The sequence below is a fragment of the Falco cherrug genome, chromosome 13 (genome assembly GCF_023634085.1).
Source record: "Falco cherrug isolate bFalChe1 chromosome 13, bFalChe1.pri, whole genome shotgun sequence".
In the NCBI taxonomy this organism is placed as follows: domain Eukaryota; kingdom Metazoa; phylum Chordata; class Aves; order Falconiformes; family Falconidae; genus Falco; species Falco cherrug.
In genome coordinates this window covers 3,996,467-4,014,902 of record NC_073709.1, presented here as the reverse complement: position 1 = coordinate 4,014,902, position 18,436 = coordinate 3,996,467, and the positions used below count along the sequence as shown (strand labels likewise).

At 43.3% G+C, this 18,436-nt stretch overlaps 1 protein-coding gene across 3 annotated transcripts in view; it reads left to right on the top strand.

Annotated features, from left to right (window-relative positions):
* Positions 1 to 1,636: 1,636 nt before the first annotated feature.
* The window catches only part of RTN4 (reticulon 4), a 47,990-nt gene continuing 31,190 nt past the window's right edge, over positions 1,637 to 18,436 (top strand). The window contains exons 1-2 of one of the 3 annotated variants that reach the window (XM_055725462.1): positions 1,637 to 2,236; positions 17,983 to 18,039. In XM_055725462.1, coding sequence (XP_055581437.1) covers positions 1,777 to 2,236; positions 17,983 to 18,039 — 517 coding nt within the window. In that variant the 5' untranslated portion in view covers positions 1,637 to 1,776. The remainder of the gene's footprint in view (positions 2,237 to 17,982; positions 18,040 to 18,436) is intronic. The other 2 variants (XM_055725463.1, XM_055725464.1) reach the window with 2 other exon arrangements.

Sequence of the window (18,436 nt, the reverse complement as noted above, 5' to 3'; positions counted from 1 at the left end):
AGAAAAATTTAAATTAAAGGGAATAGGACACGTGTTGGCCTTGAGCAAATTAAGACTGGGGAAGGGGGTATTTTAGAATAGCCTTCCCAATACAAATAGCAGCAACAAACCACCCCATGCTCAAATATTTGGGTTCAGTTTACGCAAAGAATATGATATATTTTTCTGAGACAAGAGAGGACTCAGTGCTGGGACCCCTAGAGCCCCACCATTCATGTGTTGCCATCCAGTGTTTCAGGAAGCCATCAGACACTGGAGATCTAACCCCAGTTTCCTGCTGGAGACTCTTCCCTCTGCAGCGTGAAACGCAGCTGCCCCTCACCGCAGGTGTGCTGCACAGGGCCTGCTCGGGAGCTTCTGGTGCCAGGGCATCGGGCGTTCTGCTCAGCGGGGCGGCTCACCTGGGCACAGAGCAGCGGAAGCAATGCGAGCGTTGTTCAAGTTCTTGTGTCTCACTGAACTTGCAATTTGCTTTGAACATTTCCTTGAACTCTTTATACTGGCATATGTGGGAGAATAAATCATCTGTGGGTTAAGAATCTGTAACAATGTTGGAATAGTATTAAATATAGAATTATAAGTCCTTTTGGTCTGACTGTGGTAGCCGTGTGGGTAGAAATCACATCCAAATATACACGGTTTAAGTTAAATCATTACCCTGAGGGCTGTGGCCAGCGTTCCGTCTCTGAGCAGAAAGCAAGAGACCACACCGGAGCCTAACGCACACAGACGCCAGTTTTCACTTTGTGAACAAGCTGCCATTTTTTTTTTTTTTCGCCCGCACAAGTTGCATAATTAAATTTTTAAAGAGCTGGTTAGATCTGTTCGGATGGCTGACTTACGCCAGGGATTAAACAAGTTTGCCTCTTCTGAAAATGTCTCACTCTTGTTTTAAGACACAGCAGGTTTTTTTGCATCATGTGTTGGTTAAAGCACCCATGCCCCTGGGAGGCTGCGCTGCCCACCCCGGGGGTGATGCCCCCGCCCGCGCGGAGCCCGGGGAGCCGGCGCGGGAGCGGTAGGGAGCCTCGCCCAGCCCCGCAGTGCGGAGGAGCCTCGGGACCCTTCGGTCGCACCCAGGGTGAGAGGAACCGCGTCGCGGCGGGTCGGTGCCCGGGGGCGCGGGGAACCCTGCGGCCCTCTCCCCCTGCCCCGGGCGCGAAGGGGTTCCGCCCGCTGTACGAACAGCAACCACGGAACACCGGTCCCGGCAGGGGAAAGCGATGAATCACCACACGCGCTCACAAGATGTCCGTCACGCCGCCGCCGAGCCCGGCCCGCGGATGGATGGAGGGACACCCCCGGGCCCGCCCCGTCCCGCAGGGGGCGCCGCGGCCCCGCCCCCGCCGCGGGGCGCCCGTCGGGCGCGCAGGTGGGAGTGGGCCCAGCCCCAGCCCCGGCCCCGGGGGCCGCTCCCGCCCCAGCCGCGCTCCGCGCGCTGAACTTTACCCGACTTCTCCCTCCGCGCCCGGCCAGCCCTCGCGCCCCACCCCAACACTGCATATGCATGAGGCAGCCGCACCCAGCGCCGCGCCTCATTGGCGCGCCCACGCCCCTCTCCCATTCCTACTGGCTGAAGGCGCCGTCGCTCAGCGGCGCGGCGGGCGGGGCGTTGCAGGCGGCCGCGCCTCACCCCCGCCCACGGCGGTGACTCACCAGGGCGTGGAGTCTGGGTCCCGCAGCGGCGGCGGCAGCGCAGCTCACGCCCTCCCCCCGCAGCCGGCACAGGCACAGCCCCAGCGCCGCACACTCATTGTTCCGCCAGCTCCAGGCACCATGGACGAGCTGGACCAGTCACCCCTGGTCTCCTCCTCCTCCTCCTCCGGGCCAGTGCGGCCGCAGCAGCCCCAGTTTAACTACCAGTTCGTGCTCGACGACGAAAAGGAGGAGGAGGAAGAGGAGGAGGAAGAAGAGGACGAGGACGAAGACTTTGACGAGCAGCTAGAGGTGATGGAGAGGAAGCCCGCCACAGCTCCCGCCGCAGCCCTGCAGGAGCGGCCGCCGCAGCTGCTGGACCTCGGCGGCGCCGCCGAGCCGCCCCGCCCCGCCGCTCCGGAGCCACCGCAGCCCGACTGGAGCCCCCTGGGAGCCGTCTCCTCCTCCTCCTCCGCCGCCACCACGCCGTCCCCCGCGCAGGAGCAGCCCTCGGCACCCCCCCGGCCCGCTCAGCCCCAGCCGCCTAAGTCCGAGCCCGCCGCTGCGCCCCGGAGAAGAGGGTCCTCCTCCGGCTCGGCTGGTGAGTACCTCCGCCCCAGGGCCGGGGAGGGCGGCGGTCCTCGCAAGCCGGGCGCCTCCGCCCGAATCGATCCCGTTCTCACTCCCCGCTGCACCGCCGGGAGGTTCCCTTTGTCTGCCGGCCCGCGGCCGCCTCCTGCAGCATCGCTCCCTCCCCTTAGCCGCGCCCCGCGGCCCCGCTCCCCGCCGCCCCGTCGCAGCTCATGCGGGAAAAAGGGCTCCCCCTCCCCCCCCTTTTTTTTTTTAATTTCATCTCTTTCCCTCCCCTCTCCTCTGTGTTATGCTAATGGCGGGAGGGGGGGAGCGCCGCCTCGCACATGGGCCTCCCGGGGGCGAGGCCGCCGCCGCCTGGCAACGGCCGCGTCGCGGGGCAGCGCCTGAGGTAGCGGCCGCTGCTTCCCCTGGCGCGAAACCTGCCCGCGGCGGCAGCTTCCCCGACCCCCTGGCGCGTCGTCCCGGGCAGGCGGCGCCCGTGGCGCGGCCCCGTGTGTGGGGGCGACGGGCGGCCCTGCGGCGGCTGGGGGAGCGTGAGGGGGGGAGGGAGACAGCTGCTTTTAATCTTACTCATTTTAAGCGAGTCACCTCGCTGGGAGGGGCCAGGAGAGGAATCGGGGAGCAGCGCGCCCTCCTTCCCTGAGCGCGCCTCACGGAGGCCGGGAGCCGGGCGGAAGGTGAGGGGATGGGCGTCTCTGCGGGCCTGGCGCGGGCGGCAGGCCTTGGGCCGGCGGGCCGGTGTGGGGAGCGCTGCTCTCCGGGTACAGACAATGAATCGTAAGGCCCAAAAGGGAGCGTAAACTAGTGAAGTGCGTATGGAAGCACAAAAGGCGTAGAGGCTGCCGTAGGTGTGGCAGGAAAATAACCAGCCTCCGGCCCTGCAGATGCCTGCTGGGTGGCTGCAGGTAGCCACAGCTGTCAGCCGGGGCTGCTCGGAGGGGGTCGCCCCTGCGGGCCGGGGTCCTCCGGAGTGCAGAGCTGCCGTAGTGGAGGGCGTGTCACACCACCCCACCCCCAACAATTGCTGGTGCTGCTGCCAGACCCCTTCTTGCAAGGTCTGATAGCTGACCCGGCATGACTAATGTGTTGCATGGGGACTGTGATTGTGCCTTGGCTCTGCTTTTGCTTAGTCCAGAATACAAGAGCTAACTCGAGGCTATTAAAACAGCGAAAATGAGCAAATCGAAGCGCCTTATCATCGTGATGGTGCATTCTTGTCTTCATTGTGCTGTTGTCATATTGCTACGTTGTATAGGTTTTAAAAGATGCAGGATTTCAGTACTAATTTGATGTCATGGTATGAGTGGGCATGATTCTCAAGACTTACTCTAGAAAAGCATCTGGAACAATAACAAAAAAGGCCTGTTGTTAAACCTGAATTCAATTTTGTTGGGGGGCAGTTTCACGATGCATTTTTATTTCCATATGCAATAGGACTTTGTGGTCAGTTGTGCTCTTGTCTTTCATGAAGCCTACTTTTTTTTGTTCTTCTGGTGGCTCTCTCTATAGCAGTACGCTGAGGAGAATTCCCTCCCCAGTCTGGAGGACAGATGATGACAAAAGCTCGCAAAGGACTTAAGGGGAGGGATCCTATATGATGGGTTAACAGATTTTTTTTTTTTGAGGCAGGTTCTTTGAATGGAGCTCTGGAAGGTGTGACTGGAACAAAACAGAATGGAAGGAATAGGATCAACCAAATCTTGCTGTTGCTTTGAAAAGTAGGGATAAAATTGTGATTTCTAGAGCTGATTTTTTTTTTTCTACTCTCTGACCCCTGAAGTGTTAGGCAAAAAGCACAGTAATTCTTATTAGAGACTTAATCTGTGTGAGAACTGGATAGTGTAGCTGAGATGGTGTTGAAGAGTGACTTCAATTCATCAGTGATGATTAATTTAGAGCTCTGACTGGAGTCTCTGGGAGGCCTGGTTTCCCAAGACAATGTGTTGTAACACATAATGCCCATCTAACGATGGGTTGGAATATTGGAGGCTATGTCTTAAGTACTTGAAACTACTAGAACAAATTATTTTTATAAAAGCATTGTCTAGTTACGCCACCAATGCCTTGGTCCTCTCATGACAGGAGTACTTGGTTTCAAGTTGTCAAGTATTTATTTAAACATCAAATATTTTTTAGTTTTAACACCAGCTGCTAGATGCAGAACTCTCTCAATCAAAATATTTAAGTTGGGTTCAAACTAATTCACTTTTAGTTTTGCTGTGGAATTGGCAAAATCAATTTGATGCCCACAATTTGTGGCACAGTGACTGTGGTACGGATAGTCACGTGGCTGGGATGGTTCCCTCTCTTCTGGAGTGTTACGGTTTCATTCACTTTCAGCTCTGTTTGTTGAGTTTAAAATACAACACAGAGTTGGAGTTCATATTCTAGAAAACCTGAAAATATTCCATTCTCTTCATACTTAAAATCTAAGGCTTTGATTTAGTGAGAATTTGAAGCAAATAACTTTGAAATTCTATCTCCAAGAGAAGAAGAAAGCAGTATTGCCTATAGCCAGTATGCAAAGAATAGTAGGGATTTTTTTATTTGCAACAGTAGGCCATGGTGCTGTTTTTTGTCAGTATAACGATAGAGGAAACGTCTGGATGACTTGATGGCCCATTAAAATATATTATTTAATATACCTGAACATGTTTTAAGCAGTTTATCTTTGTAATTTCTGTTGGTTGTGTACTTAGGAGTATTCAGTATTATCGTTGTAAGAGACTGTCGCATAACTATATCTAACCCAAGTCTCTGGCTGTGTATCAGCAGCCTATCCTCTTAAGAGCTAATACAAATATTTGCTGGAGAAGAAAACAAGGACTAAAGTAAAACTTATGCTCCCCTGCATGCTTTCTGTTTTTTTGCTACGTACAGTTATGTGGGTAGCAAAACCTGCAGTTCTTCTTGAGAGATTACTACTAAGATGTTACGATTACCTAAATTTGTATGCAGTGCAAAGAAGAGTAAATTTGAGGTAGTGTTACGTGGTAAAAGTAATGCGCTTTTTTTTTTTCTTTGCTAGCTGTCCAAAGTAAGATTAACCAGTAAATGATGAGAAGATAACGCCTGCCATCTTTAAAGCCCTAAATCCTAGCAGTACTAGATCCCGCTTTTAAAGGAAGGTCACGTATCACTTTCCTGGAAGAAACTACTGTGTTTTGAAGTTAAAACCACACTTACAAGTAACCCATCTACTAAATACACCAGACTGCCCACAGACCAACATCCAAAGTGAATAAATACATTTCCTTGTGTGTCAGTTGCCTGCAACTCGGCCACGGTTCAATACATACGCAAATGTTTATTAATTAATCTTGTTTTTCCATTTAGTTTTATAGGGCCTGGTTTTAATTCATCAACATTGAGGAGGGAGGTTTCATGAACAGATGGTTTATGTGCCAGACTGTCAAGCAGAGGTCAGCAGGGATGCCCCAAGCTGTACCAGGAGCATGCAAGCTGCTCCGTATTAAGAGTTCACCCTCAGTAGGTGGTGATTATACAGACTGATCTATGCACACTTCTGCTTACTCGTAGAGACTGTACCTTTTATCCTGCAGTGGGAAGATGCGGATCCTGTAGTGTGCATTTTATACAAATTCTGAAGCAGCATATATGCTTCTCAGGTTTTTTTTATTTTTTTAAGGATGGAATGCAGCACAACTTGCAAAAAATATAGCTGTCCTTGAATACTGCCACTGGTGACTTTGATTTATTAAAATATATTCCCACTGATCTTCAGTGATATTCAGTGTTTCCTTGAGGTGCAAGACCTTTTCTCTGCCCAAGTGTAGTCAGTAAAGCTGTAACGGACATGGTTATGACCTAGGTATATCAAAGGTAGACTGTGATTTTTTTTTTTTTTTATTTCTATTACATAGTTTCCATTATAGTGACATATAAGGAGGAGAGTAACCAGCAATTTGACTGGTATAGTGAAGCTAGTAACTTCATTTTCATATTTCATGTTCTCATCTAGGTGAGTTGGCTCACCTAGAGATGGCTATTTGTTTTGGTTTTTATTTGTTTTGGTTTTTATTTGGTTTGGTTTTTATTTGGTTTGGTTTTTATTTGGTTTGGTTTTTATTTGGTTTGGTTTTTATTTGGTTTGGTTTTTATTTGGTTTGGTTTTTATTTGGTTTGGTTTTTATTTGGTTTGGTTTTTATTTGGTTTGGTTTTTATTTGGTTTGGTTTTTATTTGGTTTGGTTTTTATTTGGTTTGGTGTCATGTGCGTGTGCAATGTCTAGCACAGTGGGGCCTGCTTTTGTATTTCAGCTGGTGTAAGAGTTTCTAAAGCCAAACATCTATCTATTCTGTTAACCAGAAGTATGTGCAAGGGTAGTCCAGCCAAGTTTGATAGTATATTTGCTTTGGTGTATATCTTTGACTTGCTTTCCAGGAAAAACCACACAGCTTCCACCTACTATATAATGATGTAGCCCTCAGGGAAGTTTTGAATTGCATTGGGAGTTTTCCTCTTGGCGATGAAATCCTACAAACCACAAGTTAGGAGACAGTGAAGAACTACTATTTGTTTGCCCTTTATTTCCCTTCCTTCCTATCTGTACTTAAGGAAGTTTGTGGCATGTCTACACAATTTTGTCCGTTCTGTTGCATCACCACCTGGTGAGCACTGAATCTCTTATCTCACAGATAGCTGCTAACAAGTTGAGGACAAAGTTTAAGTCTCCTGGTCAGTGGTTCTCTCCTGCTGACTAGTACAATGTTGCTAGGAAAGCGTCAAGTTCTTTTGCAACAGCTGATCTGCAGATGGGTTAGAAATGTGTGGCGGTTGGAATAGAAAGGCCTAAGGTCAAGAGACTCAAACTTGGCAGCTCACGAGGAGAGAAATAAGCTGTGGTTGTTGGCATTCAGCATGGTGAAAAGACAATCTTAAACGTAGATTAGTGACTGGAAAAACGTGGTTTCTAAGTGGCTTGCAGATGCATCTTGTTATTTCAGTAATTTGTGATGCATTTTTCTAGTGTAACTTTCTGGTTGGTGTATCGTGAGGATGTTTGCTTTGCTTTTCCTTCTTCTTCTTCCAGTGCTCAGGATGGGGAAGATGAGGATTTTGGAGAGCACTCGGTGTGGGAGCCTGGCTACTTAGCAGAAGGCATATAGGCATCATTCTTCTAACCCTGGAGATTGATTTTTTCCATCCTGTTAGAATTCTGTGGGGGCTTTGCTGCTTGCCACCTGATTTTGAGGGAGGTTACTGGCTTTGACTGCCTGTTTAAAAGTCCATTTTGCCACACCCAACTGCTTGGTGACTCTTACTAGATCGGTCTGGATTTGTGAGCTAGGAAGGTGTTAGAATAACAAAGGACAGTTAACCCACAAATTGAGGCATGTCTTGGTGTCTTTGAGTTATGTTTCTTTGTTTTCTGTTAATACTTTGAATTGAGCTGGCATGTTACTATAGTAACTATGAAACTCGCATGCAAAAAATCAGAAATGTATGGTTGTCCTTTGGGTTCTAGATACTGTACAAGCAAGGAAATAGTTCTTGATCTTCTGCTGGCTAGAAAATGTAAAGCAGCGTATAGTTTACAGATGAGTTGTCCTGAGATACTCAGAAATGCTTATGCATGAAGTAGGAGGAAAATGGTGTAACTATCAAGCTGCATTAGAAATGAAAGAAAAAAAGCTATTTGTGCCTGGTAAAAAATAGTAAAGTGTGAGACCCATTCTGAGTAGAATAGTTGAGTGTGTTTTCATGTGGCTTTTTTTTGTTTGTTTCTTCTTTTGTGATCTAAAATAGAAATTACTCCTGCTATGCTTTGAAAACACTGCATAGCGTTTTCCAGTTTTTAAGACAGTTCTTAGGGAAGCACAGTACAACTAGCACTGACGTCACTGGACTACAGCAATATGACGTAAGTTTGGTGGATAGCTTTTTTTAAATTGGTATTTCCATCAATGAGAACTATTACAATAAAAATAATGGGGTTACTAATATTCCCAAAATCTGAGAAAATCAAATTATCTCAGTAGAATGTTTTTTCTTTCAAATGGAAATAATCAATCTGCTGCTAACTGTAGCTGTCAAAACAAAGATTTTAAGTTACAGATGTTTTTAAATTATTGCTGTTACCTTTACCTGTGGTTTTTAATGGGTTTGTCTCCTTTATTACTTTCTGATGTATGAAGAATACTTCTGTGCCCCCTCCTCTGACATGTAGAAGTGTTAGGAATACCAGTGTGACCCTCCCTGGTTTTGCTGGAAGGCTTGCTTTGTGTCTTCAGCATGTACTGTGAACTTCTGCTTGCAGCTTTTTAATGAACGCAGTAATCATGTCATCAACTTCATCGGCTCTGAAGAATATGTTAATTAAGATGTCTTTAAATAAGACAAGACTGAGATAAATATAAACTTTTCTGTTGTCAATTAAAAGTGTTTGAGTTTATTGGATGCTTTTGGTCTAATGTCAAAATTTTAGTACTTAAGCAGTTGTTACTGGTTTGTGTCTTTTTTTTTTTTTTTTAACTCTGCTGTTCCCTCTTTTCTGACAGAAGGTGAAATTCCTTAATGCCTATCCTTCTCTGTCCTTTGTGTTTCATAAGGAAATGAATGCCAAGTAAAACAGATGAAAGAGCATGTGTGAGGCCTTCAAAAGCAGGTTGTAGCTGCAGAACTGAAAGGCACAAGCAAGATCTGGAGGAAGTAGCAAAATGTATGTGGTAGTGGTGGAAGAAAAGTTGCTGCTTTTCTTCATCTTCAGCTTGAGAAATGCTGTTCCTGGGGCAAGGGCATGAATTTTCAGTGTTTTAAGCCCACATTTTCTTTAAAAGATCACATAATCAGATACACCAGAAAACTTATTTTCTTATGTGGATTGTGTCTAAGTGACAAAAACTTAAAACTTAAATTTTAAAACAAAAACTTAAAAACTTAAAACAAACAAAAAAAGTGGATAGCTAAAACCTGTATTGGTCAAAATCTTACTGCAGTGCTGCTTGATACCTGGTCATCTTTATTGATGAGGAGGACATCAGGACAGTGTGTGCAATCTTCCCACTCCCTTATCCATTTCATGTAAAGATAGTCTTATACAAATGCTAGTGGCTATAATGAATCCTCTAATGAATGTCCATGTTCCCTCTTTTGACCTGAAGATATCTTATGCATCGATTTGTTTTTATTTTGCAGACTGTAAGCTCTTATATCAGAGGCTTGTCACACAAGGTAATGTCTTGGGAATAGATGCTAAAAGAAATCTTGCAGCATCTGTTCTCCATTCTTTAAAGATTAATTGAGCTAATAAATATATTCTTCTGCAATGATAAAGTTGCTAATCTAAATACTGCTTAATTTGTTTAATTATGGGGAAAGCAGGGAAAAATTCCATCTGTACAAATCGGTGAAAGGGAATCTTATGATTGGTTTAATCTGTAAAATTAAATTGGATAATGTCTGCATAATGATAGGATTTGCATGGCTCTTTAGACCTCATGCCTTTGATTAAGTTCTGGGGTAATTATTGTATTTTTCTGCTTTATGGCACTGCCAGAACTCAGATTTCTGTTTATTTCAAAATGTGGTTAAAGAGTCTGGGTCTTAAGGAAGAGTTAATTTAGTTTTTAGAGGAATTACATGGTATATTTTTGGTTACAAATATTGCCAAAGACAGAATACATATCTTTGAAGCCATGTCTAGCTGGACAGGTGTTTGCAGTTGGCTAGATTATTTTAATATATTAAAGAGAAAGAAGCAGAAGGAAACAATCTAAATTGGTGACTGTAAACGCTGGATCTGTGAATGTTCGCATCTGAGATTGTTCTAAATTCATTCCAAGCTTTGCTAGTAAATGTATTTGTGATTTAAATGTAGTTGTGATTGTGAAGTGGGTATTTCCAGCCATCAGGTGGGCTGTGAACAGTTGTAGTTGATTATTGTGTCCACCTGACTTTATTAAAGTGAGTTATTTACCCACCACCTGATGCTGACTCTAAAAGAAGGCAGAATTTATGTGGTGAGGTCAGTTGATAAATTGGGGGGAGAAGGCACAGTTAATCTATGTGGCGTTTCTTGTCCTGTGTGTCACTTTAATTGTCTGTGAGCTTAGTTTATGCTCAGAAGCCAAATGGTTTATCTTCATTCTTCAGAGGATTTAATTTTACTCATGATGAGCCACTGAATTGCTGGTCTGTCATAGGTATGTGCATCCTATTCCTGAGAATTCCCTGTTCTCTTGCTATACTTACAAGAATAACGAAAAGTTTCTTTGGAGCTGACCTGTGTGACTTGTTTACTTTTAATAACAAAACATGGCATGCAAAATTCTGCCCCTGCTCTGAGGAGATACAGCAACACCCATATGGATGAGGGACTTTTAATAGGAAGTGGCATTGTAGAACCATCTTCTGAAATGCTGCTTGGATCCTGTCCATAGCGTTATTGATCAAAATGTTTGTTTGAAAGAGTGAGGTGAGGCTGGCAGTTACGTGTCAGAAGTATTTAATGGCCCTTTAAAAACATCCTTATAGTGGGTACTTATTTTGGTGATTTGGGAATTGTAGCAGAAAGAATTGCAACAGAGCCAGAGTTGACATATCTTCCTTGTCCATCTGTTCTGGCTTTGGTTGGCAGTTGGGTGTTGCAGGGGAAGTGGGTGGGTCTTTCTTCTCCCTCTGTTAGCTGATCAGAGGAAGATGAAATGGCATATACCTTAGTGCTGCCATTGTATGATGCAGAGTATCTTCATTGCTGGGCCACTTGCCTCAAGTGTAATTTTTCCAAAAAAGGAAAAGTTGTTGCAAGTTGGGCCATATAAATAATATTGAAAAAAAACCCCACAAAACCTTACTTAAACCAGTTTGGTTATAGGTTTCTGTTTAGAGAGTAAGAAAATGCTTGCTTCATTCTGGAGACTAGTTTTTCCCTGAACAGAATATTTAAAGCAGCAAGCATTGTTTGAAATGCTTGTTTGGGGTTGGTTTTCTTTATCTCAAATAACATTAACTGAGAACTCTCCTGTGCAGTTTGGTGGAACTCGCTCTGCAAGGGATGTGTAAAACCACTTTGCAGTAATTTCCATGAAGACCTGAGGTGACCTACAGCTGCCCCTGTTAATAATCAAAACTCCTGGATCCTTTTGTGATCCTAGGTGTGATACCCTCAAGATGTTAAAAATGGAGCTCCTTTTTTCACTTAATCTTCAGCAGTCTCCATCTTCTGCAGCAGCTTGTATACTTTCCTCAAAGATTTCGAAGTAGTTTACAAGCAGGGTTTCCTAAACTGGAAACTTCTCTTTATGAACGTGCATGTATAGCTAAAAGGAGCCAGATGAGAAAACCTCATTATTTGCTGTGGCCTTGCAGCCTGATCTAACGATGTGAAAGGATGCTATTAACAGTTAGTGTTCTTAACCTTGAATGGCTTAAATATTTGGTGAAATACTGAATTTAGAACAATTGCATCATACCAGTATATGATTTCAATGGAGTTTGTGTAGGCAGCAGCTTTTCTCAGGAAATTCTTGTGAAGTTACGTGCCCTTGTTTCCTGCTACAGTAGGAAATTAGGCATCCAAGAACTTAACTTCCCTTGAAATAATTTAATTTAACTTTTAAATGACCACATGTGTCATCTGACATTTCATGCCAAGACTTAACAACTTGCTTGTATATAATTTGACATCAACACATGCAGGATAAAAACCCCATGGCAGTTCCTCCCTGTGGTTATGAAGTGTGAGGGTACTGCATGGGTCTGAAGAAGCCTTTTGAGGTGTTTGTAGTTCTTTAGTAAAAGTGTAAAACTTCACGGTACTACATATGTGTTTATTGCTTAGATACTAGTTTGAGATCAGAAATGCTGCTTGGGGCAGCCTTCATTATGGGCAAATAACAACTGGGTGGGTTGAAGAATTTTGTAATCTGCCCTAGAGGGATTGCCACAAATGTAACTTTTACACTGCTGTGAGTCATGTCACAGATATGCCATTCGTTTGAGTATTAATTTTTCCTGGTTTTCTTTCATTGTTAAATATTTGGCAATATTAAATGTTAACAAGAGAGGCCCTTCGCAATCAGTGTCCCATTGTGGTAGCTCCTGTAAGATAAAAGCAGTTCCTGTGTTGTGTGTTAGGCATTTTGCTAATTTTCTAAAGGTGAAGTAGCTTCTTAAAAACTGTATTCTTGCCAACTGTTTTTTTCTCTTTTGTTTTAAGAATAGCATACGTTCTCCAGCAAACTAATCCAGGAAATGTTTTTTATTTTCTGAATATCGAAACTGCCATCTAGCAGCCTAATATAGTCTTCTACCAAACCTAAACTGTGCATCAAGATTAAGTTTACTTGGTGTTTATATGTAGAAAATAAAATATTTTAGTTTGGTTTTTTTAATGCTGAGCTCACACATTAAAAAATGGAGTATCATATTAATAAACCTACCTTATCACAGACCTGCTGCAGATGCTTAGGAGGAGTCACATGTGAGAGCAGCTGGACCAAAAATCCAGCAATGGGGTGTAGAACACATTCTTGCTGAATTATTTTCTATGAGTAGACTTAAGTCCTCTGCTTTCTGTTTGCAAGTGTGTTTTGGGGGGAAGAAGGGGGGAAAAAAAAGGCGCTTTTTTTTTTTTTTAAATAAATTGCTTTTCTTGGAATTGTCAGTTTGCTAGTTTTTAGTTTTAAGCATTCTTCTCTTTTTCTCTGGAAACCTTTGCCACTAACTTTACTTTCTCTTTCTTAGTTGTCCAAAAAATCTCTCTCCATTTATTTCTCTGCTTTTTATCCAAAATTTTGATATTAAAGTTTTATGTTGGTAATATCAGTATCTTGCAACAACACCAGGTAGTGGGCAATTGGCAAAAACTAAAATGAGAGTTTAAAATGATATCTCTTTGTTGTGATGGTGCCAGCTGATTTTTAAACAAAAAAACGTTGAGATCTATTTCTTATTAGTGGAACTTACCTTTTAGCTGAAACCATAATACAAAGCTTTAAAGTATGAAAGATCATGCTAATGAAAGGAGAAGGTACAGGGTTGCTTGTGGGTGGATTTTTTTTCTTTTGAGGGAATTCTTATTTTGTGAAAATTTTATGTTGTGAAAGCCAAGGTAAAATTTGCAGAATGGTTTTGGCTAAAAAAAAGTAGGAATGAAATCAGAATGAATCACTTTGTGTTTCACTTTGTTTTGTTGTTTCATAAATGCTATTCATTTCACATTAGGGGAATATGTTTGTATATGTGGCTTGAGGGGAAAAAAAAAAAAAAGCCAGGCAAGTATGTGCTAGTGAGCAAAATTGTTAACTTTCTCTCTTTAGGCAAACAGCAGTCATGCGGTTACTGATTTGGTGATGTGTGGGTGTATATGTTTGAATATACTACTAGTATTTTACTGAATGGTGTAAAATCACCTGAGCAAGGTTGAGTTGGTCTATAAAGTTCTCTCTAAAACCCACCAATTGGACTACTTCAGTAACTAATATGATAGTAATGCCATTCACAAATAGGTCATCTGCCTTTATTGTAATGGTAATGCTGAGGGTAAGTTACTAACCTGCACCATTATGGATTTTTGACAGATGAAATTTGGAGTAAAGACTTTTCTCCTGGAGATTTAGTGTTCATTTTGAGGTCTCATTCTATATTTCATGAAACAAAATCTGTCTTCTGATGGAAACAATAATTGAGCAGTTCATCTTACTGATTTTTTTTTTTGTTATGATTCATAAAATCCGGAGACTGCTTTGCTTAGATTTCTTTGTATCTTTGGGTGAAGTTTTGCTGTAACAAAGGCCTGCTTCATGGATCAAGAAAGGAGTTTTGAATATGTACCTTTACTTGAAAATAATCTTCCTTAGAGCTTGGTCTATTCTGATTTTTTTTTACTTGGTTCTAGTAGTAGTGTACTACTACTTTGTTTCAATTGCCTTATTTCTGCCATTAATATGCAAATAGGAAAAGCCACCCTCAGTGATTTATCTTCTGTGAGCTTCTCTAACAAATGAAGTTATTCTGATAAACATAGTACTTTATTACAAAACTTACTACACTTGTGGTCAGCTGTTACCAGTGCTACCACTTGAGTGAAGGGTGGGAAGAGGCGGCCAGTTCTCTAGAGGGTTATGCAAGTATTGGCTGGAGTGGCTTGCACCTTCCCTGTGGTATGCTTTTGAGCCTGGGCAGCCTTACTGTATGCCAGGTGACAGGCTGATACATGATGTGGTTTTTTTCTCTTGTCTACTGAAGCACAGAGTTCTGTTTCTGAAAGGTTTCTACATGTAACACTGGAGGAAAGGATTTTTCAGTGTAAGTGTCATTGGTGGAAAGAATGACAAGGAAAGGAAATGCCATTCCTTTCACCATGGCATTTGAATGACGATCTGAAGAGAATGGTTGGTTCAGTTAGCAATCATGCTGATGTGGAAGTTGTAGAGGTCCTACTCTGTTATCCCTCCTTGGCTGGAGTTGTCATATAGGGCCTACAGCAGGGAAAGGACCTGGTATCTTCCTTTCAGCAGTAGAAGTGCCATTCTGATGTGGGTGGAGGGCAAGTGGGTGGTTCTCCTTGCTGGTTAGGAAATACTGCTTTTATGTAATCTCTTTTCACACTCCAGCTAGATGTGGAAAATAAAATTTGGGTGTGGGCATAATATCCTCCCATTAAGAGAACCTGGGAATTCAGTGACTGGCATAGCTGTTGTATGTTTCTGTGTTGAGTAAATGGAAGGCAAACCTGAGGAGTTTCTGCACTGTGCTGTCGTAATGGAGCACTGAAAAACCAGCGCCCGTGCTCCTAAAACCAGTGTTCCTCACCAGAAACTGAAACCTCTCTCTCTGAGGTTCGGAAGTGTTAAATAGATTAAGTCTAGAATTTTGGTTACAGATTGCTCTTGGTCTTCGGGCATAAATAGTACTGCACCTTCAGGGACTTGTGCATTTTCAGCTTCATCTCCTTACCCCAGTGGACTCCGTATTCTTTCTTTGCCCTTCTTTTATGTCTGCTTTTTTGGCCCTTCCAATTCATTGACTTGTTCTTGGTTTCCCTGTGAGATTCTTTTCTGTTGGGCTGTCAGGGGTGTCTGTCTTCATGCTGCGCAAGCTGGTCTCATCAGGTGCAGCCTGCTTTTTCTCCCTTCTCCACTCCAAAGTGTAGGCCCCTTCCAGCAAATAAAGGTTATGCTGCTGTGACATGACTCGGAGGAGGTGAGAGCGAGGCTACTCCTCAGCCTGCAGCCTCTGTTACCAGCTTCCTGGTGAACTGCCATATCATGGGTCCCTTGAGGCTTTGGACCTGGTATCTGTGCGCAGTGCTCCGAGGGCAGTGTGCCACAGGTGGGTAAGAGTTGAGGTGATAGATTGACACTGGCTCAAGCATGGAGTATGTGGGCAATACTATTCCATTTGACCACCAAGTGATTTGGTATTTCAGCAGGATCAGCATCCAGTACACACATAGAGGGGGACGGTTCTGCATTTGTGGTGGGAGACGGTGCTTCCTTGGTCCACCTGGGCCTAACATTGAGAGGGAAGGAGAGTGTGCTGCTGCTTGGTGCAAACCCGAAGGCTTGCTAGTCTAAAATATGAAGCTCAGCAGTAATCCTTGATGGACCAGGCACACTGGGAACTGAAGAAAAAACTCTGGTGTTACTGCCAAAAGCCTCATTTAAGGAAGGCAGAGCAGCTCTCTAGACTGGACTGGAGACTGGAATGGAACCCCAGGCTCCATTCTTACTGAAGCCCCTTGTTTTGCTCTCCAGACCAGGTGACTTGCTAACTTGTCTTGCGGGGCGGTGGGCCCCATGCAAGTGGTCTGCTTGCAGAAGGGATCCCAGCGAGCCAGGGCATGCAGAGTTGAGCATCTGCTGAAATAAAGGGAATGTGATGATACTTGGCAGTGTATGGATGCACATTGCAGTTCTGTGACTTAAATGTCACTTATTGATCAGTTGTCCTCCAGTGTGGTTTTTGGGTTTTTGTCCTTAAAAGCTTTTGCCACCACTGAACTGCAACGCTGCTTTAATGTGTTCTAAATTTGGAATTGAGGTTTCTCTCTGTGTGGTCCTTAATAGGAAAATGTTATTTCTAGAAAACTGAACAGAAATCCCTTTGGCCCCGGCAGGAGTTTAGGAAGCTTCTAAATACAGAGTCCTACGCTCCACCTTCATTACTTAGTTTTCTTGTATCTTGCTGTGTTCTGTGGATTATAAATATCACTTGAAGATAACAATGTTCTGCAAAACAAAACCAACCCACCATTTGTTGTGACAGGAAACATAGGTTGTGAGGAGACTTGATGTTTTTGAAACCTGCTGGTGGGATTAACTTGAGTAAGACAGACAGGTCATGAGTATCTTGAAGTGGCATTGCTTTTGCAGAAAGTCATGGCTCAGTGCCAAACCAAAAATTACCTTAATGCCTTGCTTTACTTGATTATTATGTATGTGCTGCTGTGTCTGCTATATTTCTTACTACTTGCCTTTCATCTTTTAAATCAATTGCTTCTGTTTTTCTTTGGTTTTAATAAAACCCCAAGTTCTTAATTTTTTCAGTACTTGATTTTGTCCAGGCAAATAGCAAAACTAAAGATTATTGATGTCTGTACTGGAAATTCAAAATCTAATTGCAATGCTTTAATATAGTTTTACAGTCTGATAATACAATTGACGTAAATTGCAAATACTCTTTAACAGCCTTAATTTGAAAATTTGATGCACTCTTCAGAATGAAATATATTTATCTAAATGCTACTGTTTTTACATGAACACAATAATGCCAACAGGCTACAGTGGACCTGGGAAAAATACTGTTGCTGACACAGAAATCCAGAGAAGGACTGTTTTTGATTTGCCTGGTTGCTCACAACTGCTGGTATTGCTGCTTCTAGAGTGGTTTTTCATTACATGCTTTATGCAGTTTAGTAAAAATGTCATGGTTGTATGCTTTTACTTAAGATAATGCGCAATATGAAACTCTTCTCACCATTGTGCATTAGTGAAAGGGAGTGACTTCCTTAGCTTGGAAGCAGGGTGTCCTTCCTTATGTTTACTTAGTTCTTCAAGTTAAAATTGGGGAACTGGGATTGTCTTTGTGAAATATCAGAATTAAAACAAATTCAGCAAAGCAAAATATGCTCCTTGGGTCATGCCAGAGAAGGCTTTAAAAATAATGCCTTCATTTGGAAACTTCTCTACATTATAAGACAATAAAAATAGTAAAAGACGTAAACATAAAGCAAATAGTAGTGTCAGTTACTGTTCTCGGTTTAGTCAGTATCAGCATGCCGGATCAGTGCTCTGTGGGAAGTTTTCAAAGCTTAGTTCAGTCATTTTAACATTTCACAAATTTTGGTTGAGTCTCCTTATGGCTGCTGTTAAGCTGGTGTTAGTAGACCCTCTGACAAAGTGAGCTGATGAAGAGCAGTGTAACATTGTCAATGGCAACTGTGTTGGTTTTTTTTTTGGTGCTAGAGACACTGTAGCTGCTCGGTAGCCTAAGTTTGGAGAATGAAAATAAAGAGCAGCTACTATGGTGTGTCTAACCTTAAGATTGGTCGCTGGCTTGGAGGGTGGAGATCCCTGAGCTGCCTCAGTAAAGATCCCATTATAAATGGAGAGATCTGAGCGTTGTCTCTTTCAAATTACCTGGCTTGTATCTAGTTCTGTGGTTCTCTGTGGGTGTAGAGGTTGGCTATATATTTATTTGATTTACTGGGAACCGACTACTTGCGTGCTTTCTCCTCTTTTCAACCTAGCCCTTTATTTCTGCTGAGGTTATTTGTTTGTTTTTCAGATGAGACCCTTTTTGCTCTTCCTGCTACATCTGCGCCTCTGATGCACTCCTCTGCAGGCAAGTTCTTTCTGCTCACCTTTGTCTGAATACATCCTGCATTTCTGACCCGATCTCATTAACCCTTTGTAGTTAGTCTGCCTTTACTAAAAGTCAGCATGGGTCCAAGAATAATTTTGTTTTGTTCTGTCATGTTTTTGTTTTGACTTTTCAGTTGATCTGTTCAAGATTTTAATACACATTCATTTCTTGACATGGTAAACTGTTTTACAAATGAGCTACAGCCATCTGTGAATTCTTGGACCCTTGATGTAGGAGAGAAGTTGATACTATTAACAGGTTAACACATCAAAGCATAGTTGCTTTGCTGATATAGCAGAAAGTAAAACTTTCTGCAGTATTTCAGATAAGTAAAATTTGTACCTGTAGTATTTCTTTAATGGTTTTTGCTAGCTAC